The sequence below is a fragment of the Triturus cristatus genome, chromosome 8, assembly GCF_964204655.1.
Source record: "Triturus cristatus chromosome 8, aTriCri1.1, whole genome shotgun sequence".
NCBI classification, from domain to species: Eukaryota; Metazoa; Chordata; class Amphibia; order Caudata; family Salamandridae; genus Triturus; species Triturus cristatus.
The window spans coordinates 1667598312-1667623761 of record NC_140591.1 but is presented as its reverse complement, the minus strand read 5'-3'; the positions used below and the strand labels follow the sequence as shown (position 1 = coordinate 1667623761).

At 40.8% G+C, this 25450-nt stretch overlaps 1 protein-coding gene across 1 annotated transcript; it reads left to right on the top strand.

Moving 5' to 3' along the window:
• On the top strand, positions 1 to 25450 carry LOC146808534 (extracellular calcium-sensing receptor-like). Its single transcript, XM_085623985.1, has 4 exons — positions 1 to 126; positions 14470 to 15315; positions 22093 to 22320; positions 25397 to 25450. Exons 1-4 carry the CDS (start codon positions 1 to 3, stop codon positions 25448 to 25450), a joined length of 1254 nt encoding a protein of 417 aa, XP_085480111.1.

Below are 25450 nucleotides of genomic sequence, written 5' to 3'. Positions count from 1 at the left end.
ATGGCACTGCTGATGTTGACAGATGGTGGAAAATTAGATTTTGCTGAGCCATCTGAGAGAGATGGAAAGGATCTTATACTCTTTCCTGACCTAGTCCAGATCCACATGAAAATATGCAAGTTCAATGTGAGGCAGCAATGATGCTGCTAGAGGAAACTTTCTGTCATGTTCAGTGAGATAGCCCTTTATCACTTCACCTAAAATCACCTGATGATCTGCTAGTAACCTGAGGTGTAGACTATTTCATATCTAAAGTGATGTGCACCGATGGCCTAAACATGTGTCTTCTTCTTGCAAGGCATGCTGAGAAGAATACAGAGCCTCGTAAGGAGCTCCTGACAAAGGTACAATAGTGGCCGCAAGATAGATGGCTGGTTATCAGTTGGATACCATGTGTACCAGCTCAATGACAGTAAAACTGGAAAAGGATCATAAGAAACCAGCTTGGGAGAGGCCATGATTAGAACTTCCTAGCCAGTAAGGTTTCTGGTTTTGTTTGGAATGCACAACTAACACTGGGAGGGGAAGCGCATGACCAGATCTTCTGGATACTATGCCCACAATTGGATGAAAGTATGGCCCCCCTACAGGAGAAAGTGAGATCCAATATTACAAGGAGAATTATTCAATTGGTCAAGACTAGTGTTATGCCCTCTACATTGGTGCCTATTGGACAGGAACAGAGAATAGTTTTCAGAACCTTGCAGCCCGAGGGATGAAGACCTTTAAATATCAAGAACCTTGCACTACTGGAAGTGAATGCCTAGAATGGCTCCCTATTGTGAACAGGATTAATATGAATCTAAAGACTATAGCCTTTGAACAATGCTTGGTGGATTCCTTATTTCCTGCTTAAATTAGAGTACATTTCGGGGCAAAGTGCAAAGCTTTAGAAAAACCTTGCAAGAGACATAAAGGTGGGAAAGGAAATGAATTGCTTTAACAAAATGACAAATGATAAGGCTATTCAGTTATCCAGGCCTGGAACCTACAGCAGAGCCTTGGTAAATGTGGGGTTAGATACCCTGAAATATTATGGTCATATAGAATATAGTCCCATGAATGCGTTCTTTCAGTTTCTCATTATCCCAGGAAATACAAGGGACCTGAAAAAAAGTGTGTAACATGGATCTATGTTTATTAAAATTGAGCAATAGAATTCTGAATAAAATGCTCTCAATTATGATTTCCACATACTGAATGGTGGCATAAAAATATCTTTTGATGAGAGAAACACACCATTTCAACGTAGATAAATAGTTGTTTTCTCTTCAGGTTTTGTAGTAACTTACAATGTTTTTGTAACATACAATTTTGTGGTAAGTCCCTACCTCCATCATTATATATGGGAGGGTGTTGCAGTAACAGTTGTTGGCAATGTGTAATGCTTGACTTGCTAAAAAAGTGTAAGGGTCTTATTCGAGTTTGGCCGACAGTTCAGGTGTTTATTCCAGGTCTTGCGGTTGGTCGAACTGCGGTCTGACAGTGGTGGTCTGTCAGGCAATAGAAGAGTCTAACAGGCAGACTGCTGCCCTCAGAGCGCCACATGCACCCCCATGCACCACAGGCCCAGAGGTGCAAGGGGTCCCTGTTAGGGCCCCTTTTGTTGCCTCACTACCACCCTTTTCATGGCAGGCTCACCGCCATGGAAAGTGTGATGGTGAGGCAACTCGTAATATGCTATGGGATGCTGTAGCTGCACCACCAGCATAATACTCAGCCTCATCCCCACGTCGCAGGATCCGAGATCCCCAGCGATCGCAGCAGTCCAGTGGTGGACTGACTGCCCCAGATGTAATAATGCTGGTTGGCCCGCACCACGCGTAAAAAGGTCCTTGGTTACAACAAAGTGCAGTTTGTGAATTTAAAAAAGTAGTAAATGTATTAAAAAATGTAAACTTACTCAAAAGTATAAGATTCCTTTCAGACTCAGTCCCACTACTGAGAAACCACGGATGTTGGTATGTATGTGCTTGGCTGAGGAGACTAATAATATGAAGGTACTATCTGGTTGGTTGGATTATTAATGGATGTCTATAAATCACCCCCCTTCCACATCTAAATCAATATGATACAGCAGCACTGTGATGTTTCCTATGCACACTGATGGCTGGTCCTGAGCCTGTACACAAGGCTGTTTAACTTGGACAGAGCATGGACAGAAAGTGTCCAAATTTATTGCCCAGTGTTTACCTAATGTTCATGTGACACATGATATTAAATCATTCATAGACAACCTGGTTCTGGGTGGGTGGTCTCTAAGCAGCTGAGCAGAGCAGCGACTTTGTAGCAATCTACTGAGAGGTATCCTCTGATCCAGCCAAGCTTCAGCCCTTGAGTACTGGCAGGTGACAGGGTAGTAATAGTAAGGTAATTTCACCCTGTCTTTCTTTTTCATGTAATGTGCATTGATTAGGCCATCACCTCCTCCCTTGAAGAACTACATGGTACACAGGTAAGTGAACTGTCTTCCATTTCAATTAGTGTGATAGCTATATTCCATAGCCAGCAACCAAAGGCAGGAAAGAGAGGCCAGCAACAGTTGCAACTGGTCAGGGTCTCCAGGAGTTTGGGCCACATGTTAGGCTTGAGACAACATGTGTTGTGTACTACTCACATTATCACGGGCATAAGATCAACATTAATGGGGGTACTGGATGTAGAGAGTTTAGACGCCTGTATTTTACACATGAAGTTGAGGAAGGGAGCAGTTGTTGCTCTCCCTGGCTATGGACCCTCAGGTGGCCAGGGCTTGAGACCCTCCCTCAACAAGTTAAAGATCTACAAGTATGAGGGTGACTCTGAGGGTGGTAATCCCCTGTCAGAACACAGGAAGGTCAGAACAATGAGTCAGCAGTCTGTTTGTAGGCATGATCCATATACTGGTTAGAGTCCCATTCCCATGGTATTCTGCAAAAATATCATGAAAACATTAATATACTCAAATATTGTGCTAAAATATTGTTCAGGTCTGGACACTAACCCATAGTCTGGTCTGGGTCTTCCGCTTTCCAATGTATGGGTGACTGTTTTCTAGAAGTCATGACGTCACAACAGACATGAATATATGGTAGCCACATGCCCTAGAGAAGCTGCCACTTTCTCAGGAGCAAAGGCTTAAAAAACTGCTAGCTGGACAAAGACATCCATGGATTGAAGAACATCAGGAATCTGAAACCCATTAGTAGAATACTTCAGGAGTAAGGTGTCATGATTAGCAAGTGAGGAGAGCGAGGTAACTAGTAAATAAACATGGCTTTGTTACGACACATTCTCCAACCAGACTGAAGGCTTATTATAGTAAAACAAAAGAACAGGAAAATGAAATTACATCAAATATCACATGACAGGAAACACAAAGGATTGGGAAAACTCAAAGGAATCATGAAAGAAACTGCCATGATGGAAAAATGAAAGAAGCAGCAATGAAAACCTGAACTAGACTAGCTGTGGAGCAGCTCTAAAAAACAGCTGCACTCCATCAGGCATGCAAGTGCCATTTTGGTGCTGGAGGACCAAGGAGCAGACCCTAGGAGCACCAGAGCAAAAGACAAGGTAGGTGAGTGAAACTCATAGCCTGCAGCTGTAGGCTTCCTGCAGCGTTTCCTGAGGTGCGCAGGCTGCCAAGACGATGATGTTGCAGCAATTGCCAACTTCAAAATATTGTTGGGCAAGATAAAAAAGGTAAGAATATTGTTTTTAGGTATATAATGTTGTGAATAACATAATTGTATTTATTACAGTTAAACAGCATTGTTTAATTAATTTTAAAAATATTAATTATTGTATCATTGTACGTTGTTAGTATTATGATGTTTGTAGTTAAATTTGTTAGTATTATTTCAAATCTTTAATGTGAAATGTAACTTTTTTTAATTTATTTGGAATTATTTTAGTTTAGTAGCAAGTTGTTGCTATAGAGAACAATGTTAGGAAATGATTTACATACATTTTATTAATTAATAATTAATCATGTGAATTGATCATTTATTTATCTTAGCTATGTGCTTTTTAAATTAATTGGTTGATCCGTTTATTTAATTACAACATTGCTTAAACTAAATTTATACTTAGGAATTCATTTAATTTGAATTGTTCTATTTAACAATTTAATTAATAATAATTATAGCATTAATGTTTACATTTTTATTTGAATGTATTTAAATTGTTCATTGGTTTATATATATATGATTTTTTAATGTATTTCTAATGTAAAATTATATTTAGAATGGGGTTAATGACTATATTTGTTGTTTTAAATATGTTTACATGTATTTTTGAATTTTGAAACAAAAATATGATTTGGAATAGTAAATCTAACCCCTCTAAAGTCCACCACTTTCCTTACTGTTTCTCAGATTGGTGCGGTAAAACTAGGAGTAGGAATAATAAATCTACCCATCCATAATTTATGACTTTCCCTATTTTTGCAAAGTGGAGTGGAAATATTAAATTTGACCCCTACAAATTCCAACATATTCTCTTCTGTTACTCATATTGAGTGTGAACATACTTTCTTTGTTTTTGTGTACGTTTGAATTGGAGTAATAAATTTGACCCCTCCACATTTTAACACTTTCTCTACTCTCTGTTTTCCTGTTGGATTGGGAATAGTAAATCTGATCCCTCAAAAATCCAAAGTTTTCCTTACTGTTGCTTACATTAACATGAGAGTTTCCCTCCTATTTTGTAGGTTGGATTATAAGTATATATATATATTTTATTATATTTTAATTCTGTTTGTTTTGTATTAATTTTATTTTTTAAATATAATTTGATATATGTTTTTGTTTTTTTATCTCTCTATATATATATCTATATTCACTGAAAAAAACATAGGTTTCACACACGTTATAGTTAGGAATTAGCATTTAAAAAACCTTGCAAATTCCCTGAAAAAAACACAGTTTTCACACATGTTATAGTTAGCTGGACATTTCACTGGTAAAAAACCAATGAAATTCCCCCATTATAGTTAGTTCAGCTAACTATAACTCACGCGCCCGCAATCCACTGCTGATGACGTCACATATTACATCACTCATGACATGGTCAGTGACATCACTCATGACATCACTGATGACATCTCAAATGACATCACTGATGACATCACTGATGACATAATCCATTGAGTATGTGTTTCTGAACAATTTTAATATGTTTAATATATAGAGGGAAAGGCCTGTTGAAGAATGAGTGGGTGAACAAGTGTGTGAATGGGTGATTTTCTAGGTGCGCAACTGACTCTATAAGTGAGTCATTAAATGTCTCTTACTGCAGACTAGTGACTAAACTGCGTGAATGTCTGTATGTGTCTGTGTGTTGGTGTATAAGTGACTGCATGGTTTTGTGAATAGCTATATGAGTGTCTATATGGGTTATTGATTGGTTGTCTCAGTATCTGTATGGGCTCCTGAGTGTGTGTGTGGGTAGGGTGTGTGTGACTCTATGCATAGATGTGTGAGTGGGTGATTCTATGGGTGCATGGTTTTAAGAGTGCATCTGTGATGGACTGTATGGTTAAGTGAGTGTATGCATGGGTGTGTTAGGGATTGAATGTATATCTTAGTGGTACATTTGTGACTAACTACATATGTGAAAGGCAGTATATATGCGTGTAAGAGTATATAAGTGGGTAGATATGAGAGTGTGTGATTGTGAGAGTGACTGTATGGATGAGCGAGTGCTTGTATCAATGATTCTATAAGAGCGTAAGAATGTGGTACTTTCTTTATGAGTAAGTGAACTTGAGTGTGTATAACCGCATAGGTGAGTAAATGGGAGTGTGATTATTTGCATGACTGACTAGGTGTGAGAGTACCTCTATGGATGTTTGGTGGTGTGTGAGGGTCTATATAGGTGTATAAATGCATTTGATAGTCTTGTATGGAGTGACTGTAAGTATGAGTGACTGTACAGGTGAATGAGTGGAGGTGTATGTAGACCTAAGAGTTAATAAGTGGGTATGTAGTTATTGGTATTGGAGTATGTATGGTTTTGAGAATGGAACTCTGAAATTTTGAGTCGGTGTATCAAAGGTTATATTAGTGTGTGAGAAGATGTGGTAATTTATCACATGGATGACGTCATCAGTGATGTCATCAGTGATGTCATTTGAGATGTCATCAGTGATGTCATGAGTGATGTCACTGACCATGTCATGAGTGATGTAATATGTGACGTCATCAGCAGTGGATTGTGGGCGCGCGAGTTATAGTTAGCTGAACTAACTATAACGGGGGAATTTCAATGGTTTTGTACGAGTGAAATGTCCAGCTAAATATAACATGTGTGAAACCTATGTTTTTTTCAGGGAATTTGCAAGGTTTTTTAAATGCTAATTCCTAACTATAACGTGTGTGAAACCTATGGTTTTTTTCAGTGAATTTGCAAGGTTTTTTAAATGCTAATTCCTAACTATAACGTGTGTGAAACCTATGGTTTTTTAAGTGAATTTGTAAGGTTTTTTAAATACTAATTTATGAATGTATTATTATATTTTTTAAATATTTATTTTACAATAAGCTACCTATGTATATAGTTATAGATTGACTTTATCCTGTAATATGGAATGACCCAGCTCTTTTTTTTTTTTTATTTGGATAAAGTTGAACAGCATAGTTAATATCTTCTATAAACTTATTAACACTTTATAATTTTTTTTTTTAAGGGTTTTTGACCGTGCGTGCACCGTGCGTGCACGGTGCATGCATGCGTACGTGCTCAGTGTGCGCATGCGTATGTGCTCCACGTGCGCATGCGTACGTCATGCGTGCTCCGTACGCGCATGCGCGCGTGCTCCGTACGCGCAGGCGTGCGTGCTCCATGCGCGCACTGTGCTCGCATGGTGCGCGCACGGCAAGTCATGTGATTTAGAAACAACACTTTTCATTGGTTTATAGTAGTTTCAGGTCATGTGATTAAGAAACAACACTTTTCATTGGTTTATAGTAGTTTCAGTTCCAGAAACTTCCAACACCACACCCACTCCCCTCATTATTTCTTCTGATTCCCTGGGAGAAGGAGCTGAGCAGCTTTTCCAGTACTCCAGTACTTGAGAATGGCAGAGCAGCAGTCATCTTCTGGGAGTGAGCAGGAGACCCTTGTGAGACAGAGGAAACAGAAAGACTTTTTTATATGGTAATTTTTTACATTTCCAGTGGGGCAGAAGAAGGTGAATGCTCCAAAAGTCACCTGCACTATTTGTGGTGTTGTCTTATCAAGAGGTGATCCTAAAAAGAAATACTCTTTTAGTATTTTCACTATGATCAGGCACGTTAAAGGAGTACATCCTGTGGCTTTTGCTCGAGCTGCTAGAGACAACCCTCCAGCAGCTCAGCCGAGCACATCCGCAGCAGCTCAGCAGAGCACATCATCGGCAGCTCAGCCGAGCACTTCATCTGCGGCGGCAGCTTCACCTGCTTCTGTTCCTCTGGATATACACCCTCTGTTCAAGAGGGTGCATATACGGTGCAATGCATGCAATGCTCTTCTCTCTTATGGTGACACCAGCATTCCCCTAATAGAGAGCAAGATACAACAGCACACATGCGGCATCCCATAATTTTTTTCATTTTTTTGTTCCTCTGTTCCTCAATTAACACAACAGCTCTTTTTAGAGCCACCTAACATCTAAACACTTAAATTTGATTTTTAATTCTATTTTTTGTATGATTTTTTTCCGCCGTGCGCAAGCCGTGCGTGCACCTCGTGAAGGTGTGCGCACGGTGCGCGCACCTCGCGATTTAAAAAAATAAATAAAATGTTTTTTTCACCCTTCGGGGTCCTTCAGGGACCCCCTGACAAAAGCTAGGGGGTCAGGAACTCTGTACCCTGCCCCCTTTTCACGTTCTCCACCTTTCTTTTTTACTGTCACACACAAAATGGCGGACAACACTTCCTGATTTCGACCGATTCGAATGTTGACTGACATGTAACCACCAATCACAATTACGCTCGCGCACGTTAAGGTGCGCGCACCGTGCGCGCACGGTGTGCGCACGGTGCGCGCTTATAGATATTTATGTACTTTTAACTGCAATTTTCTCAGGAACTACTGAACAGATTGACACCATATATGCAAAAGGCACATGCCTGACCTGAGGACTACCTCTTTGCCAAATTTCAAGTCATTCTGTTCAGCCGTTCGGGCTGTACCTTCGACTAAAGGTCCTATGGGAAAATGCATGGGGAAAACGCGTTTTGGGACCCCCTTTTTTCTCAGCCCCCGCTTGACGAATCACCCCGAGACTTCCAGGGTAGGAGCTGAGCGGAGCGCCCCATTAGTTTTGAAAATTTCGCGAGGATCCGTCAACCGGCGCCAAAGTTATTCAAAATAGAATTTTCAGATTTCCTATGGAAACACGGTCCTAACTATAACTGTCTGCTGGCGACCGCCAGTATATAATATATAGATATAGAAGATCTTGGGTCTCCTCCCAGAAGATGCCAGAAAAAAAAGTAGTTCAGGTGTTGATCAGTTCAAGGCTGGACTACTGTAATATATTGTATCTAGGGGCTACTGAAGATAGACTCAAGAAACTTCAAAGGATAGTAGAATGCTGCTGCCTGTTTGCCACTGAATATTCACAGACAGTCCTGCATTGGCCAAGTGCTGGCTGAGCTGCACTGGCTCCCAATGAGGAAGAGAGGGTTTTATAAAACCTTATGTTTTGCAACAAAATTCTGAAAGGAAATAGCCCTTGCCACTTACTTTCTCTGATCACAGCATATTGCCCTAGCAGAAGTCTTAGGTCATCTGAAGCGGCATAGACAAGAGCTCCTAGATTGAAGAATGCACTTATGGATGGTCGGCCTTCAATTTCTTGGCTTCTAAATTATGGAATATTCTCCCACTGGAGTTAAGACTGGAAGATTCAAAACTAACCTTTCAGAAGAAGCTTCAAACATCAGAGATTCACTAGATCTTGACACGTTTTTCTTGCTGCATGCAATCCGTAGCATGGAGGCACTCCGAATCGAGTAACCATGCGTGTTATAAAATTGCTAACATAACAAATTGCTAACATATTACCTACTGGCAATAGCAGGTAGATAGTTGTAGTTAGGACCAACATTTCCAATAGACAAATGGCCTAATTAATAGTGTGCTGTAATCGCGGTGGCGGTCTGACCACCACCAAAACAGAGGGTCCACCTGCAGTATTTTGAGTGTGTCAGTTGGACCGCCACAGGACCGCCGCATCCTCTGGGATCCATGATCACATGGTGCTGGTGCAGTGGCCAGGAAAAGTAATATGCTGGCAGTGCGGCTACAGCACCGCCGAGCACATAAAGAGTTGCCTGTCCACTTCCCATTTTATGGCGGTGAGCCCGCCATAAAAAGGGTGGTGGAGAGGCAAATAAGGGGGCCCCAAACAGGGCCCCCTACCACTTCTGCCATGGGGGGCAGGAACATAGGTGCAATTCCAGGGGGGTACAGCATGTGCCTCCCTGGAATTGCACCCCTTTTCCTGCATTGTGAGGCATGCATGACATAATCAATGCCACATAGTGTAGAAATGTGCAGTCCCTGCTCTCACAGCAGTGGTCTGCATGTTATGCTCTCCTATGAGCCGAAACAGACCACCGCTGTGAGACTGCTGCAGCACTGCCCACCCCCCATGGACTATACTCATAATCTAGAAGTTGGGTGCAGTACAGGCTTGGAGGTCTTCCCGTGAGCGCATCGGTAGAGGGCTGAAAAGAGAACCATCAAACTTGTAATCAGAACCAAAGGTGTTATTTTGCTAATAACGTTGGCACCTTTTGACAAAACTTCACATCATTTCCTTAACAAGTTCCCTACTTTGCCTAGTCCTCCATGGAAAGTTTTGAAGTGATCCGCCGAATGGGGTCTGAGAAAATGGGTTGTGCCGAAACACTTTGTCCTCATGGAATGTCAATTGGCATTTTGCAGTTTTTATACACGGTTACAGTGAGAACTGCTGCACCGAATTACACCAAATTTGGCAGAAAGCTAGATCTTAGTCCAGAGTCTTTTTTTGTAATTTGGTGTAAATCTGTTCAGTTATTTTTTGAATTATTAAAACAGACATTTATAGATATCTAGGGACGCAGATCTGTGGGTACCCGCAGATCTGAAGGCCAATGGAAACAAAAAGCTCTCCCACTCACACACCATACTCCCGCTGTGCCCAGCTAAAGATCGAGGTCAGTGTGGGGTTGTGTGAGTGTGGGGGGTTGGCCGCAGGTCACAGATCCAGTCTACGTCAACATTTAAAAAAAATGATTTTAAAGTGTAACGAGGACCCTGTGGGACTGCCCCACCATATCTGGTATCTGGAATTCTGGTATCTGGAATTCCACCAACTTTGGCAGGAAGCTAGATCTTGGTCCACAGCTTGTGCTTATTGTGGCTTGGTGTAACTCCATTTAGTAGTCTCTGAGAAATTAAGGTTAAAATGTATTTATATATCTGGATGGTTGAGTTCGAGGGACTCTTGCAAGAGTCCTTCAAACCGAACTTTAAAAAATAGTCCCTTCTGATTGGCCTTGGGAGTTTTTTTTCCCTTGGGCCATGGCACTCCCACAGGAACGATCACTCTGTTTGGCAGCAAGCAGCATGAGAAAAAAGTTGCAGGCAGCCATTACAATCCTCAGGGACTTAGTCCTCTGTCCTGAAGTATAAGAAAAATGATATAAGGAGGCAGGTTAGGGATACCCTGCCCCTTAGTCTTGATTGGGGAAACCCAGAGGCATCCCCCCGGCCTAAAAAAAACCAAATTCTGCAAATTTTGTTGGAATCCCTCCGGAGTCCCATGGATTGTGGCAAAAAAACAAAACAAAATGGCAGTCACCATTATATAATATATATATATATCATCAGTAGGGCCTCCCTCCCCAGCCTAGTTAGTGCCCCTGTGCCCATCTCCTAGAGGTATATTTAAGGGGAGGAGGGAAAGTGGCACACCCTTCCAAACACCCATTGCTTGATGGAAGAACAACAGCTCAGGATTTTTCTTTAATCCTAAACTCTTCTTTAGCTTTTTTGTGTTTTCCTTAGTTGACACTAGGAAACAATCATTTCTCACTGGTACTATGGGTCGATTTGAAGAAAGAGGGCACTGAATCTTTACAAAATAGATCAAACTTCAACATCCTACAGGAAATAAGGACTATTATTTGAGATGGGACCATCGAGTAAACATAATATTGTTGCATTTATAGTGTGACATCATAAATATTGTGTACTTAGTAAATATATTTATTTTTCCTTTTTTATTAAAATAGTTTGTTTTAATTTGATTGTAATTTAGATTATTTTATAAGACATTAAGTTAATTTTGATTTTTAGGATGTATATTTATGAATTATTTATTGTCCCAAATTATTTTAAGAGGGATACATTTTTATTTTTTGCAAATAAAGATATTAGTCAGTTTGGATGTATTAAATGATTAATACTTTTTATTTTTTTATATTAATACATTTTTATAATATTGCCTAATTAAATAGAAATCAATTTTGACAAACATTCAAATGTATTTGAAATGTAATATTTGAATTAGCATATTAATGACAATCCTTTATTAGTTTTTTATATGTTAAAACATTATTTTAAAATAAATGACATTAATTTAATTTCTTATATAAATATTAAAGTTTTACATTTTAATAAATAGGATAGTGAATATAACCCTTTAAACTCCAACACCTTCACCAATGTAGCTTAGATTAGAGAGGGAATAGTAAAAATAACGCCTTTAAAGTTCTACATCTCCAATCTAGCTTATAGTGGAGTGGGAATATTAAGGGGCTCATTACGATGTTGGTCGGAGGTACCCCCTCAACCACAAACCATAGACCACGGGGGCGAGGGCCCCCAAAGTCACTAACTGACAGCTTTTCCATGTTTGAATGGCCGGCATGGAAAGGTTGTGGGAATCCAACATGGCAATCCTGAAGGCAGAAACGCCGTCCATAGGGGTGTATGGTTCGGTTCCAACCGACAGGAATACTCCAAGAGCCGGTCGGAACTGAGTTGGAATGACCGGGAGGTTTATGTTCCAACCGCTGAAATTGTAATCAGCTGTTCAGAACGCAAACCAACCTAGTTGGTTGGAAAGCCTCCTATGTGGTCAAAAGGTTTCTTTCTGACCAACATCGTAATAAATTACATTGATTTCATTTCTTATATACATATATAAGTTTTACATGTTAATAAATAGGATAGTCAATATATCCCTTTAATGTCCAACACCTTCAGTATTGTTGCTTAGATTAGAGAGGGAATAGTAAAAATAACACCTTTAAAATCCAACATCTCCAATGTACCTTAGAGTGGAGTGGGAATATTAAGGGGCTCATTACGATGACGGTCGGAATTGCCTCCGACCAACACTGTTTCAGACTCGGGACGGACCGACCTCCGGTAGGCAATGCAAACCGCCTGATTACGCGGATTCCCATTGTTCTATATTGGAGCTTGTGTTACGGCTGTAAACCGGCCGTAAGACAGGCTCCTACGGAGAAATGAGGGTGTGTGTGAAATATCAACAAGGAGTCTGTGGGTCTACTGGAACAGAACTGAGGGCTGACGACAACAAGACAAAATGTTTAAAGGAAAAAGTCCTCATAAAGAGGACGAAGTCCCATCACCCACCGAGGTGGCATGCTTCATCATCTAGGGCCTCCTCTTAACCACACCTGTTGTAGTTAAGGAGCTACAACTCCTTTACTAATGACGAAAAAGGAAGCGCTCACGGATGTTTATGAAAGTAACAACCGAGGTATACTGATCTTAACAATTGGTGAAGCTCCCTAAAGTGTGGTGAAACTATGTGTATAACAAGGTGCAGTGTAGATAAACAGTGTATTAAAATTGACTACCTAAAGAAAAAAATTTGTATTAAGTATCTTGAGGTGTCAAAAAATAAAATCAAGAAACGTGTTCTCAGAAAGACTCCTAACACGCTATAAGCAAATATGATCAATAACAGACATGGTCAACATGTTTCAGCCAACAATGATCTAACATTTTGATCGTGGCTAAATGTAGATTAGATTATAGTGGGAATAGTGAATGTAACCCCTTCTATATCCAATGTTTTCCCCAATTTAGCTTAGATTGAAGTGTAAATACTATAAGTTGTATAATGGTTTCCCCAATGTACCATACATTCTAATAGGAATAAAAATAGCATTTTGTTAATATGTGCAATTTGTTTTATAATAAAGTGTAATGTTTGTATGTTTTTAAAAATAATATATATGCATGTAATTGTTAATGCTAAAATTCAATTTTTTACTTATTTAGGCAAATGTTGAAACAAAGAGAATTACATTGTTTTGAATTCATATTTTTATTGCAAGTACATTGCAAGTACAAAATGTATAACCTTTTTTGCATCATTTTCATTTCTTACATATTAATACTTCTATTTTCACATTGTTATGTACATTTTAGTGTTTTTAGCTAACATGATTTTATTCATGCAATTTATATTGCCATATGTTATATTTTTACATAGTTTAAAAAAATATTTTATTATAAAAAATGTTTTAGTTTAAACATGAACATTTTTCATAGATTTTTTTAATACAAATGTAAACTTACTATGAATTGATAAGTACTATACATTCAGGGCCATATTTGCTCTTGCGGTGTATGGACAATAATTTTCTTTCATTTTTCATTTTTGATTTTCATGGAGTGATTTTCTAAATTTGATTTTTGGGGTGTTTTATGGCCTTCAAGGACTGTGGGTACTTTCTTTGCATATGTTTTTTATGTTTCATTTTAATATTATTTTTGCTTATTTTCAATTATTTATGTGGAGCTTTTTTCCCACCTCCACAATTACAGGGACTCCGGATAATACAAATTCCAGGGTGGGGAAACAAAAGGAATTTTTTCGGGTCAATACGAGTCAATACTGTAGTAAGTAGTGGCCTGATTACCAAAATTATTTTTTGCCTCTATGAAAAAGTAGAGAGAATGTGTGGTGATTGTTACTATTTCTTGTTTCCTTCTGTGGGCTAAACTACAAATTTGTTCAAATCATCAAGCAAAGACTGGTGCTTAGGGAACATAGTCATATTTCTCAACAATATGCTTCATTATGCTGAATGTGAATGTGAAGGAGAATTGCATGAGTCTCAGGTGCTGTGCAACATGATGTGGAGGGTTCATTTGTACAGTGTTTTCTTCAGCATCCAATTTATTTTCTGTATTTGAATCTTGCTTATGTTGTTATATCTTAATCCTACTTCTATGTACTAATATATTTCATATATATTGTTATTATTCAAATGAAATAAATAACATACAAATATATTATCACTAAATAAATATTATCACAGCCTAAAGTGCAAATTTACATAATGAGTTTTTCAAAAGGTATTAAAGAAATAGCAGATCCAAACTGAGATAAATATGGCACACTCAGTACGTTCACAATATGAATTACAATTAATTGTTTTACCAGATGTTTTTGGATTTCTTAGATAAGCCATGGATCTGTGCTCTCTTCTCTCAGTGACAAGCTTCAGTTCCCATCCTTTCTGCGCACTGTGCCGAATTACTCATTCCAGAACATTGCCATTGCCAGACTGATTGGCCACTTCCAATGGACTTGGGTGGGAATGATAGTTTCCACTGATGAGGTGGGATTGCAAGGAGGCCTCAGTATAAATAAATTCATCGAGGACAATGGCGGATGTGTGGCCTTCATGGAGCAAGTCAATCTTCGATTTACCAAAGAGAGGATCTTGCATCTTGTTCAACTGATCCGTGGACATTCAGTGAAGGTGATCATTGTTCACAGCCCCGATGTCCATGTCAAGCTGTTATTGGAAATGCTTTATGAACAAAATGTTATTGACAAAATCTGGATATTCACAGCAGCATTTACACTGGGACCTGGACTCTTGCTGGACAACCAGGCATGGGAAATATTGAATGGGTCTCTGGGACTTGCACCTTACACTGAGCGGATGCCGGATTTTGAAGAGTTTTTGTCTCACCTTCATCCTTATAAACATACAGATGATATATTCATGAAACACTTCTGGGAGAATGCCTTCCTTTGCAAATTTGAAGAAGGAAATGAGACTGAAAGTGCTGCCTCCAAAGACACCGCAAGAGGATTGAAGACTTGTTCGGGAGAGGAGACCTTGGAGAAGGTGGCCAGGTTTTTATTTGAGCTGAATGACCTGAGCTACAGTTACCACAGTTACGTGGCAGTCTACGTCTTTGCTCATGCTATGGACACTCTCATCTCCTGTGAGGAAGGCAGAGGACCTTTCAGAAATGGATCGTGTGCTGATAGCAATGATATACGACCCTGGCAGGTAACACAAAGGGGATTCATTTAAGGTGAAAGATTGAGCACATCACCCGCTGCATATATTTTGGAATAGTAATACAACACATACTGTATGGTTGGACCTAATACTATGTATATATCCTGTAACAAGATGTTAGAAAGAAAAATACATATTGATGCATTATTGAAATCTTGTAGAATGGGGTTAGAAAGTGGGGGATGGAAGAAAGGTAGTGAGAGCTTCACAAATTATATCCGGTCAAAATAAATACACCATGCTGTGCTTTCATGCTTTAATTTTCAGGGTAAAGTAAGATTCTTTCTTGAAGAAAGATGATATATTCTATAGGTCCCACTAGAGCTGCAGGATTTATTTTTCTGCACCCCTGGTAGTAAGGATTCAGTCAGAGTGCCAAGTCATATCAGAAATCCACACAATACACAACTCACTGAGCAAAGTATCAGTCCCAAAAGATATGTCAGGGACAACTAGTGGACACCCACACCCTCTTTCATAAAGGAATAACACCCTCAAAAGCAACAGAAAAAACATTTAAAATGTTTACTTTTAAATCATAACATAGGGGTTCATTACGATGGCGGGCAGACATGAGTCCTCCCGCCATCGTTGCGGTGGTTGGGACAACCCGACCGTCATGCGGCAGTCCCACCACAGCAATTACGATGCGCCCACCAGTATGGCGGGTGCATCCCACTATCTAAAATTGTGGACGGTGTTGCTGGCTGCAACACCGTACTCAATGTCAAAATGTAATGCAGTGCATTTCCCTGCACTACGTGGCAGGTACCATGCGGTGCCTGCCACGCAGTGCAGGGAAATGCGGGGTATACCATGGGTACCCCCAGAGCAGCAACACCTACCCCCAAGACAAGGGGGCCACAATACGGGCCCCCAAACCCAATCCCACCAGCCTTTCCATGGCGATTTTACACCCATGGAAAGGCTGGCTGACGCCATCATTGTAATCTGGCAGACGGCTCCTGCTAGGCACCGCCACTATTTACCCGGTCCTGTCCGCTCTGCCAGGAAATCCTAACGAGTGCACCATCGTAATGTGGCAGGGGAAATTGGCAATCAGATGGCAGAGGGCCCGCCACCGCACGGTAGCAGTAGAGGGTCTTCTGACCCCCAGAGTGCCTATGATTTGAATTGTAACCACACAGAAAACAAACAGTAATGTAGCGAAGCAATTTCTAAGTGATAAAATTAATAGAAAAACTCCAAACATGGTTATTGCTTTTTTATCACCGAACAACATTGTTATGCTGCTCCTAGGCACTATGCTTGTTCTAGCAAATTAACATCAACTGCCCAGGTGAGCCCACCTTGCATAGCTGTTAGTAGAAAAATAAATCCTTATTATTCTAGCTGGATAGCAAACCTGCCATCTCAGTCAAAAGCCTATTACGGCACAGCAAGTCTCCCGTAAAGGCCGCCAACCACACAGCAACCTTCAATTGGAGTTGGTGATAAAGTTGGCTGAGGAGATTGTATTTGTGCAGGAAGGTAGCCTTCCCTCCAGAAAAGCAATCCTGATAACAATGCCGGCACGCTTGCAGCATGGTGCAAGGGCGTCTGCATTGCGGCTAGGCAGCTAAAAAGGCTGCCAGTGCAAGGAAAGGACAGGGATGCATTGTAATCTGTTAAATTCAATGCATTTCTGCCCTTTCACGCAGTGCAGCAAGGTGTCTTGCTGCATGCGCTGCATGAAAGCTACATAAATATGCCCCTAAATGTTCAAGCAAAGATGTTCGAATATCATGAATGTACTTGCATCAGCTTAATTCTCACTATTTTAGGTCACATTTGGAGAGAAGAAGATCATGCTAGAAATGTGCTATTCATAAAACCACAGTTATGCGCATGTTGTTTTATTAAAAACCCACATTTTATGTTAAATTGACATACCCTAGCACTGGAAAACACAATATTCACAATAAAGAACCGAATGGGACTGTGCATCCCTTAGTAGAATGGAGAACAAAGACTCTAATTACTTCTCTTGCACATGATGATTCCATGTTCTCCTTATGGTCAGTATCATTTCAGTCCTGAAACAGGCCTTTGTGATGAACTATTGGAAGGGCATCACTGGCATATAAATTACTGCTCTTCTGTTTTAAGTGGGCACAACCAATGAGGCAACACAATTGTGTCTGAACACCTGAGCGAGACTGGGCAGTATCTGCGTTCACCTGCATTCGCTTTCCTCACATAAATGGTCACTTTGCTTCTCTAACTGCCTTAATCGTTCCTTCATGTTGCCCATAATATGCAGAAAATAAATGTAGAATACAGATTTATTTGAGTAAATCACATATGTGACTTTAATCTAGAATTTGTAGCATTCATCCAGTACACAGACTGTTCAGAACAAGTCATCCACACATTGGCTTTGAAATATTAGATTTATAGCCTTCAATCTTATCATCAGGAGATCGCGCCTTAATGTTTTTGTGTTTAACATAATGACTCTACCAAGGCTGGCCATCTCCAAATCAGTATCCCTGGTAAAGGTCAGACTGGTGACCGAAACAGTTCTTTGACTCCTTTGCCATAAATTGATCTTACTCTACAATTAAATGCTGACTAATATATTCTAATGAAGAATCTGTAAATGATTCTAAAGGCAGTCAACTAGCCTGAGTACAACTTGGGTGGTTAACTCCGTCCTGTATGTAAACCCCTGGTTTTGGATGGAATTATGGGTTTGGCTTTATTTAACACATTTGATAATTATTAGATGCGTTAAATACCCCAATGTGATGTTATTTAACATTATTTGGCCTATTTCTGCTCTCTGTCTGCACTGGCGCACACACTGATGCCCAACACCAAACCCAGGCACCTTTGCACCATGGTGGAAGTGGAAGGGTGCCTGCGTTGTAGGCATGATTGTTTTGAATGCATGGGAACACCCAATCTCCACCCATGTAACGTCCCCCTGGGACATAGTAATGCAAGGCAATGACTTGCACAGCCTTGTGTTGCTCCACCCTTACCAAGCCATGTACGGCCACGCAAGGTGTCCTTGCATGGCTTGGTAAGCGTCATTCTAGGTCTTGTGTCACTCTTGCATGCCCTCGCGCAGCGCGACGACATTGCACATCCATGATAAATATGGTCCCCAAGTTGGACGAACCGTGATAACAAAAGGGGCTTGACTGCAGTATCATCACAAGAAATGATGTACACAATCAATGCACAAATATTTCACAATAGAACACTGAAGCCCTTCTTGATCCAGCAAGCATGTATGCCAACTGGATGCTAAACCTCTGTATGAGGGGCAGCGTCAAACAAAGTAACAAAATAAGAAGGGATGCTGGAAGTGAGTGTGGTTTCTACCCAGCTAACCTGATCTTTTAGGAATAGTGTCTTGAGGTAGCTCTACTCAAGGTAAGAAGGAGTAGAGTGGGTGTGTAGGTTGTGCATTTTCCACCTCTGAACTCCTATGTGGTGGCTGATCCTTTCAAACCATCAAGACCAGGCCAGCAAGATTTTATCTCTGCACTCCCTGTGGTAGCTGATCCTTTGTACTGCAGAGAATTAGAAGCTTTTTTGACTCCAAAGTCCTCCAGAGATTTGGGTTCAATTTCCAAAGCTGATGCCACAAGTGTGCATTTCTGCTGGGAAGAAGATTCAGGTTGCTCTAACCCAAAGCCTTTCTGCAGCTGCAGATCTGGTTCAGCTGGGCCTCGAGGAGAAGGTACCTGACTTTGTGGAACCCTGTTCAGCTAGAGCCTGAAGCCTTGCACAGATAGAAGAATTTGATTTCCAAAAAGTGACTAATTCACAAAGTAGAAGTCTTCACCGAGTGAAAGTGCCAAAAGAATCGAGCCGACGAGGGATATTCTCTGTGCCCGAAATTCAAATTTCTCATGCCTAGAGGTTTCACGCCAACAGACAACAGCTTTACTAGGATCTTGTTCAATGGGTATCTGGCATCGAGGAGCTCCCCTAGGCCACAACCTACTTGCTTGCCTGGGAGTCTTGACTTGCATTTCAAAGGCTAAGTTGGAATGTAAAACTTCCAACAGAGTGAAACCTGGTTTCCGTAGTCGACCCACACTCCATTGTGACCAGTTGACCGTGGTTGGTGCTTAATGATTTTTGGCACTATTTTGACCTTTAAACTTTAAAACATCCTATCTCTAGTTTTTGTCTTTTTGGTGTTATTTATTTATAGAAATATTTAGAGTATTTAGAATTCTTCTTTTTGTTGTGGTTTGTCTTTATTATTGTGTTGGTGCTGGATAATTACTTTATGAAACAAGTTTATTTGTTGAGGGGGTTGAAGTCCCACTCAGGCAACAATCACAATCCTTACAAGGGTGAACCATAAAAAGTCATTAAATTATTCTTTGCTAAAACCTGTGTTTGATTGCCACATAAGCAGCTTAACTAAGAGGAATGTGTAAAGTATTTATGAAACACTTAAACAGTAGTAAAGTAAAAACACAACACAAGAAAAATCCCAAACCAATTTAGTAAAATAGAGCAGATTTTAATAAAATAATTATACCAGAACGAAAATCTATCCGTAGAACCAGAACCAAAAATATTGATTGTTCAAACGTTAATAAGAAATAAAAAGTGTCAAGTGAAAGCTGACCAAGCTAGAGCGCAGGCTGGATACAAGGACTAGGTTAGCCCTGCTGATAGTTGTACCTTATGTCCATGATGCTAGGCTTTGCGTCCCTCAGCATCATTTCCAATCAGGAGCTGTGATACGAAGTTCTGTATCAGATTTCATTGTATTGCGAGGGTTCCTTTCTTCAGAAGATCTTATCAGGAGCTGCGAGGGCTGCAATGCATGGTCCTACACTGAGTTGCTCCGCATTGGCTCTGATAGGGCACCGAACAGGAGTTGGTAGGGACTGCAATGTGAAGTTTTGCATCAAGCTGTGTCACACTGTGTTGGATTTGATCGAGGGGCAAACTGATGCCAGTCAAGGGTCCAAGACCTGGGGGGGCACCTCCTGAGGACCAGGACTCACTCCAGCCAGAGGCCAGCAGCAGGGCTCCGGCAAGTCCAGTTACATGTACAGGCAGGTCCAGTGAAGCAGGTAAGCTGGGCAGTTGTAAATGCCTCTAAAGCTTGTTGTATCACTGTAGCTCACAAAGGAGGTCAGCCAGCTGACCCTAGGAGTTATTCTGGGTAGCCTGGGATGAAGTCAAGCAGGTCCAGTCTTCCTTCGCAGAGAGCAAGGTAGTCCTACAAGCTGCAGGGCAGTCCTCAGCCAGCAGGGCTATCAATTTCTGTAACTTCCGTAGGTGCAGGTGTGTTCTGAAGAGTGGTTCTGAGGGTCAAATATTTATAACTGGTGCCAGCCTTTGTGTGTGAGGAAACACACACTCAAATATGTTCTGAAAAGTTCTTCCCTTCAACTGTTAAAGCTCCAAACTGTCTGGGTAACAAAAGGCTAGTGTCAGGTTCCTTTCTGTGTGTGTGCTGAAGGCAAAACTCTTTGAAGTGTAGGTGGGGCAGGGAACAGCTCTGCCAGAGTCATCCTGTCCTCTCCTAAACTCCTTTGTGGTACTCTCCAGGAGGAATATACAAACCCCAACAGGAGGCCCATTCACATAATATAACCCAGGACACTGGCAGAAGGCACCAAATGGTTAGGCCAAGAATATTCCAACTTTATAAAAGTGGTATTTTCAAAAATGTGACTTAAAATCCAACATTACCATTAAAGAAGATTTTAAATTACAATTCATGTGAATAATAAACAGCATATTTCTATGTGCTCCCAGTTCAAAGTTTGGACTTATTAAATGTTACAAGGTAACCCTGTGTTAGCCAATGGAGCCGATAGGCCTTATAGGAGTGAACAATGACTTTAGGAGTTTTTCGTTTCCAGGAAATGTCCTGCATTTTAAATACCATGCCCACTGCCCTGTGAGATTTTAGGACCTAGCTTAGAGGTAACGTTTAGGTATTAAAAAGTAACGTTTATGTCTGGCAAAAGGTTTATTCTTTCTGGGTAAAATGAACATTTAAGAATGTGCTACAGGCTGCAGTGTGAGGCCTAAGGCATGTTTCTAAGGTGCTACTTTGGTGGGTGGCACAATCAATACTGGAGATCCACTGGTAGCAATTAAATTACAGGTACTAGGTACACGCAGTACCATATGCTGGGGACTTACAAGTACATTAATTGTGCCAATCAGGTGTAGGTAAATGTTAACATATTTTAGGGGGAGATCGAAAGCGCTTTGGCACTGTTTAGCAGTGGTAAAGTGCACAGAGTCTGAACGCCCAAAAAAATTAAATTGGAAAAGCAGGAGGGGTGAAGGTAAAATGTTTGAGGGCAGTGCTGCCGACAAGACTAGCTTCACTAAATACTTTACACAGTACCTCTAAGTTACGCCTGTCTGCTTTGTGCCATAGCTGCCAGAGGGATGAACTCAGGTTGTTTAGTTAATCTTGTGGTTTACCCTGACAAGGACTGTGACTATTACTTGAGGTGGGTACTTGCTCTCGCCTCCCCAACTGATACTTTACTTTCTTACGCTGGCCCACGCCAAACAAAATGCCTGGTGGGCTTTGATGACAGGGGGAATTAGTTTAGGGCATAGCCTGTGCTTAGATCAGGCTGGAGTCAAACATAGTTAATACAATAGGCTTTGAAAGGAATTATGACAGAACCTTTAAATAATAACACGTGCAACAAATAAACAAGTATTTGAACAAGATATTCTCTATCACATTGCTCACAGTGTTAAGATATCCTATATATAATACTGCTTTTTTATTATTGTTTCTATTTATAGATTCTTTACTATGTGAGAAATATTCGCTTTAAGACTCAGACTGGGGAAGAAATATTCTTTGATTCCAATGGTGATGCCCCAGCTGCCTACGAAATCCTGAATGTGCAAATATACCAGGATCAAGAATTCCAGCTGATAAAAGTGGGCACTCTAAATCCCACCGCAGAAGAAGGTAAACACATCACTGTCAACACTGGCACCATCCTCTGGGGTGATGGATCCTCACAGGTGAGAGCATTGTCCTATGTACCTGTGTTTTCCACTGGTGTCTCACATCATAAGACCACTAGATAAGGTGATTCACATCATAATGTTCCTCCCCAGCACAGAAGTAGACTCTACTGGGGCCCGGCTTTACTCAGAGTCAAGGAGGATGCCCCTTGTTCACAAAGCTATGGGTCACTGATACACTTCAGACAGACACAGTTGTATGGTCCAATGAGATCTAGTTCAACTGGATTGTACTTCTTATCAAATCCCAGAATGCTTCACTGAGATCTGTTTTGTAGATGTCTGTGTATGAATGAATGCACACCCCACCACACATTTGTTGCACCACTGATTCACTCAACCTCAAGTGTCAAAGGTCACAGGACAGGGGAATAACATCAAAATTGCCCCTTCAAGTGGTTGCCTGTGTTACCTGTGGAGCTCTCACCTAAAGGTGACACACTTGAAGGTTGAACCCAAGTTAGTTTCCTGTTGCATCGCCCCGTGAGCCTGCATTGTAGACTGTTGTCCTCAGATGACTATTCTGCCCAGTTAGGAGAAACATTGATCTAGCCTAGACTCGGACACTGTTCACATCAAGACTATAATTTAGTCTGAAGCATTTGGTCAAATCTGTTAACGTGTTCTGCTATCTGCCTGCCTGCTGTAAGGTAAAGGAATGGTCGCTGTAAATGAAACAACCTCAATGATAGACAGGAGACATGGAATACCATGGACTGCTGCCTGGGTTACCACCCACCTCTAAACAGGACCTTAGTGTAACTTTTTCTGCAGGGTTTCTGGAATTTTCAAAGTCTTCTTGGACACTATTAGTGCACAAAAGATAGGTAGAGCTACAGAGGCTCTGATTATGCATGCTGTAACTCACAAAGGAAGGACCTTGCAGACGTGAATGTTCTCCATGTGAGATAGATACTCCTAAAAAGTAAGTCTGCCTGAAGTTATCATGGCACCAGAAACCAGGTAAAAGGCCGGACCTGAGAGACACTGACAAAAATGTATGGTTTTGAGAGTTCCATCACTCTGGTGCAAGCAATGAGAAGGAGTAAACACATATGTAAGAATTTTTGTGAAAGGGAACATAAAACAGCTTTTTTTCTTGGAGCAAAGAGAACAAGAAGTGCAGTAGGTTTTAAACCAGTCTTTTATGAACTAATGGACGCTTGCTGCTAGGCTAAAAAGGACCTCAGAAAGAGTGTTTAAAAAGCAGAGACAAGATATTTCAGATCACAGACAAGGTAGTGAGGTTTTAGATTTGCTGTCATTTTTTTCAAAGGATATCAGGAAGCCCAAGATATATCTATTTTGTAGTCACAGTCAAGACAAGAAAAAGATGGCTTGGCTGAAGAAGGGTTCAATACATCCTAATATAAAACAATAGCACATGGTAAGGAAAGCAGATTTTTATTAGGAGGAAATAGGAAAACCCAGGCTGACACATAAAGTTAGTTAGACATGTTCAGAGTGCTGTCATTTTTTTGCATGTCTTTTACAGATTTGGCAGGAGCAGCAGCTTTGTTGAGTGTGTGGCCATTTTTTATTTTTCATTTCAAGAGTTTTATATAGCTCGAACAAGACCCAAGGGTATCAGAGCGCTGTTTCCAAGAACAACCCACCCTGTTACAGAACAACTGAAATTCCTAAGTAGAAGGGAGTCAAGAGGACCGAAGCTCATCCTTGAACTGGGGCCTTACAGAAGGAATCTGTTAAGCAGCAGTCTTTTAGCTTCTTTCTTGAAAGCTATGTTGGAGGATTTCGTATGAATATCATGTGGGAGAGAGTTTCATGTACATGGGACAGAACCAGAGAAAGTACAAGAGTAGGGCATTAACTTTGTGAATCTCTGGGGTTTCAGCAGTAGGGATTCGGTACTCTTCAGGGAGTTGCTTCCTCCTGATATTGTTAGCTTTGGTTTGAGATATCATGGAGTATCATAGTGTAGGGCTTTGTGTGTGAGGCACGCTATTTTTAGAAGGATCCTGACTTCGAAAGTCTTGAGAGAAGGAGTGACATGGTCGAAATGTAGTGCCCGTTATCAATATTTCTGCGGCTTTAACCTCTTCAGTGCCCCGCCCTTTCCACGCCCTGTGCCGGGCATTTCATTAGCGGGCGGGGTTCATGACGAGATAGTCTCGTCATGGGCACAGCGCAACCGCGCTCCATGACGAGACTATCTCGTCATGGGCACTGAAGGGGTTAAGGGTTGTCTTGAGTGGAGCTGTTAGTGATTTGGTAAACCAGTCAGGGTCACACTTACAAAGTACAGTCTTGATGCCACTAGAGACTGAAATGCAGTCTTGAAATCGGTGAGCGGGATGAATGACTTCACCTTTTTGAGTGGTTAGAATTGATGAGTCATGCTGCGAGTGAATGTCCTAATGTAAGCCTACATGTTAAGGTGTTTGTTCATGGTTATTCAGAGGGACTTAGTTGTTTCAATGATGGTTGGTTTACACTTGAGGGTTAAAATGTGGTGGATCCATTCTGATATGGGTATGTTGTGTTGGGTGATAAGTTAAAAAGGAATTCGTTTTTCATAGGCTTTAACTTAAGTTGGCTATGTGCTAGCCAGTTATTGCGTTGTTATCTAGGGTATTGTTAAGCCAGATGATATCTTCCACTGAGAATATTTTCAAGTAGAGCTGGGTGTCATATACATACATGTGGTAGGTGATGTTTTCATTCTTGAGTATTCCTGTCAGAGGTTCCATGTTAAGGCTGAAGAGTGGGGAACCTAAGTACTCCAAATCTTAGTGGGGATTCATTAGATAGTGAGCTGCCCATTTTGATTCATTCTACGCAATTAGGGAGAAAAGAAGTGAAACATTTTGGCACAATACCAGATAGGCCCATTCTGTGTTCAGGTAGTGCTATGAGGGTGTTATGATTGACCATGTTGAATGCTGGCGAAAGGTCAGGAATTATGAGTAGGCAATATGGTTGTTATGGTCTTTCAATCAATCAATTTTTCAGGGAATTATAAGTGTGCTACTCACAGGCACTGGGGGGGCATAGATCTGTCTAGCCAATTGTCCATGATGTGTAGGATAGATCTTTCTGTTTTGTGTCCCAGTCTGAAACTGGATTGGAACTTGTCAAGCAGGTTGAACTGTTCAATGTGTGGTGA

Coding starts and splice junctions, on each gene's coding strand:
- LOC146808534 (XM_085623985.1), top strand. CDS start 1: ATGGCACTGCTGATGTTGACAGATGGTGGAAAATTAGATTTTGCTGAG. Junction 127..14,469: donor TGAAAATATGCAAGTTCAAT/GTGAGGCAGCAA, acceptor TGGATTTCTTAG/ATAAGCCATGGATCTGTGCT. Junction 15,316..22,092: donor ATGATATACGACCCTGGCAG/GTAACACAAAGG, acceptor TTCTATTTATAG/ATTCTTTACTATGTGAGAAA.